This window comes from Psammomys obesus, unplaced genomic scaffold (assembly GCF_907164565.1).
Source record: "Psammomys obesus unplaced genomic scaffold, mPsaObe1.curated_primary_1811, whole genome shotgun sequence".
Lineage (NCBI taxonomy): Eukaryota > Metazoa > Chordata > Mammalia > Rodentia > Muridae > Psammomys > Psammomys obesus.
In genome coordinates, this window is record NW_026590110.1 from 449,273 (window position 1) to 452,287 (window position 3,015).

Consider the following 3,015-nt stretch of genomic DNA (forward strand, 5'->3'; position numbering starts at 1 on the left):
ACAATAAGTCAAGTGTGCTATAATCCCCATATTTCTGCAATAAAGACTGAAGAATCGGAAGTTTAGAACCAGCCTTTACTACTTAGTGGGTTTGAGGCCAACCTGGGCTATGTGAAACCCTGATCTCAAAGAAAAAAAAGTGAGGCTGGCAAGATGAAGCAGTTAAAACTGTTTCCACCAATCCTGGTGACCTGGATGCAATTCCATGAATCCTCATAATAGAAGTAAAGCAATTTCCACAAGTTTCCTCTGACCTTCACATGCATGCACACACACTAAATAAACGCAATGACTATTAATAAGATTCATTTATTTTATATCATGTGTATGAGTATCTTACTTGCACATGTGTATGTTCACTACATGGCTTGGTACCCGTATGAAGAAGAAGGCATAGATTTCCTGGAGCTGGATTTAGGGATGGTTGTAAGCCACCATGTGGGTGCTGGGAACTGGCCTACAGTCCTCTGCAAGAAGGGAAAGTACCCTTAGCAGTTGAGCCATCTCTCCAGCCACCGTGCAATGTATTTTAAAGAAAAAAAAAGAGATGAGAAGGCAGGGAATAATTCATGTAATGTTGAGAATGGTATTTCCATCTTTGAGGATGGGAAATGGGAAGCTAGGGAGGGATGCTCAGGACCCTTTAAGATATGTGGAATATCTGTTTTATATCCTTAACCTGGCTATTGGATGCATTAGAGGTTGAATTCCTTATTATTTATACTGCAGAGAATTGCTATGTTTATACTTTGGTTTGAATATAAAATTATAATATTGAGAAATATTCTGTAGGATAAAAAAAAAGGTGGGAAGAAGTGAAAGCAGAAGGTTCTGGGGGAAAAATTATGGGGCAGTGAGTGTTCTTCCATTTTAAAACACTTTTGGCAGACCCACCCACCCATTGCTTCCCTGTCATCTGCCAGACCAGAGAACCGTGTGTCTTCAGTTCATTTTCCAGAATAGCCGCAGCCTCCCTCACCATCACTGAGCTGGCCTGCTATGCTCCAATATTTCCAGTCACTTCAGTGGTGGAGTTTTCCGACCTGAAACTTCCCCCAGATATGCCCTTCACTATGAACTTTTTCCTTTCATCTGCCCTCTACAGCCTGCATGACTGACATTTCTATCTATGCCTTAATAACGCAACTGTGAGTCACAGTGATTTTGACAAGCCTCTTGCCTTCTGCTTGTTAGCTTCTCATGAGGACTGAGTGACTGGACCAAATCTGCTTGCTAACCAGGGCAGCTGTTTAGTAGTAGGTGGTTAAAGAAGCCAAGACAACTGAAATAATCTACTATGTGTGAATAGAGTCTCAAAATGAACCAAACTCTCACATGCATAACACATTCTGAGCCAGGTTTGGTAGTGCACACTTATAGACCCAGAATTCCAGAAGCTGATACAGGCAGATTGCCCTGAGCTGATAGTCAGCCTGTATATCAGAACAAGACCCTATTTCAAGCAAACAAACAAAAAGATTTACTCTGTCTCTGATAAGCTACCTGTCAAAATAAAAAGTATAAAATAAAATATTTCTAGTCATGCCAAAATGTATTCACCAAGTCAACACAGAAATAATGAAATAATGAAAGTTTCAAGCTTACAGAGATACAACCTGGAAATTCATTCAAATTAATTGATTTTAATTTCCTTTATTTGTTTCTTTTTATTTTATTTCTCTATTTATTTACTTATATATTTAGGTAAACTACAGATCTAAACCACAGTTCATGTTTGGCAGTTTTCTGCCTCAGGGGTACATCCTCAGCCCACAACACAGTATTTAACTAGTGCCTCCAAGAGATTACAGGTGTGAGACAGCAATGAGAAAAAACAGAAAAGCACTGAGGTTATAGGGAACCCAACACATTTCTACTGAAATAGTGAACAGGTTGATCAACCCGTCTGAAATCAGCATTCTCCATCTTTAACCAGGAAGTCAAAGGCACCTATCCATCCATCCATCCATCCTCCACAACATTCTTGGTTTCCTCATGGCCACTAGACAATGTTTGACCAAGAGAAATAAGTGAAGGCAAAAACCTCGTTGGCAAAGAGCCTGGAAGAGAAGCTTGTGAGAAGCACACAAAATGAGTTTTCATTAGCCCCTTTGTATCACTCTAACATGAAGCTTCATCCCTCCAAGCAGACACAGAAGACATGGTCAACCAGAGCTCCCCAGTGGGCTTCCTCCTGCTGGGCTTCTCTGAACACCCACACCTGGAAAAGATTCTCTTCGTGGTTGTCCTGTGTTCCTACCTCCTCACCCTCCTAGGAAACACACTCATCCTCCTGCTGTCCACCCTGGACCCCAGGCTTCGCTCTCCCATGTACTTCTTCCTCTCTAACCTCTCCTTCCTGGACCTCTGCTTCACCACAACCTGTGTCCCCCAGATGCTGGTCAACCTCTGGGATCCCACAAAGACCATCAGCTTCCTGGGATGCTCTGTCCAGCTCTTCATCTTCATGCTCCTGGGTACAACAGAGTGCATCCTGCTGACAGTGATGGCCTTTGACCGCTATGTGGCTGTCTGCCAGCCCCTGCACTATGCCACCATCATCCACCCTCGCCTATGCAGGCAGTTGGCAGCTGTATCCTGGGCTATAGGTTTGATCCAATCCATAGTTCAGGTTCCTCCCACCCTCCGCCTGCCCTTCTGTCCCCATAGACAGATAGATGACTTTTTGTGTGAAGTCCCATCTCTAATTCGATTGTCCTGTGGGGATACCACCTATAATGAAATTCAATTGGCAGTTGCAGGTGTCATCTTCCTGCTTGTACCTCTGAGCCTCATCCTTGTCTCTTATGGTGCCATTGCCAGGGCAGTGCTAAGGACTAACACTTTAAAAGGGCGCAAGAAAGCTTTTGGGACCTGCTCCTCCCACCTCATTGTGGTCACCCTCTTCTACAGCTCAGTCATTGCTGTCTATCTGCAGCCCAAAAACCCCTACGCCCAAGAGAGGGGCAAGTTCTTTGGTCTCTTCTATGCGGTGGGCACTCCAGCACTCAACCC

General features: G+C 43.7%; 1 protein-coding gene across 1 annotated transcript in view; it reads left to right on the forward strand.

Moving 5' to 3' along the window:
• Positions 1 to 2,137: 2,137 nt before the first annotated feature.
• Positions 2,138 to 3,015, forward strand: part of LOC129676236 (olfactory receptor 2H2-like) — a 16,346-nt gene continuing 15,468 nt past the window's right edge. The window contains exon 1 of the mRNA XM_055606566.1: positions 2,138 to 3,011. Within this exon, the coding sequence (XP_055462541.1) occupies positions 2,162 to 3,011 (850 nt within the window). The 5' untranslated portion in view covers positions 2,138 to 2,161. The remainder of the gene's footprint in view (positions 3,012 to 3,015) is intronic.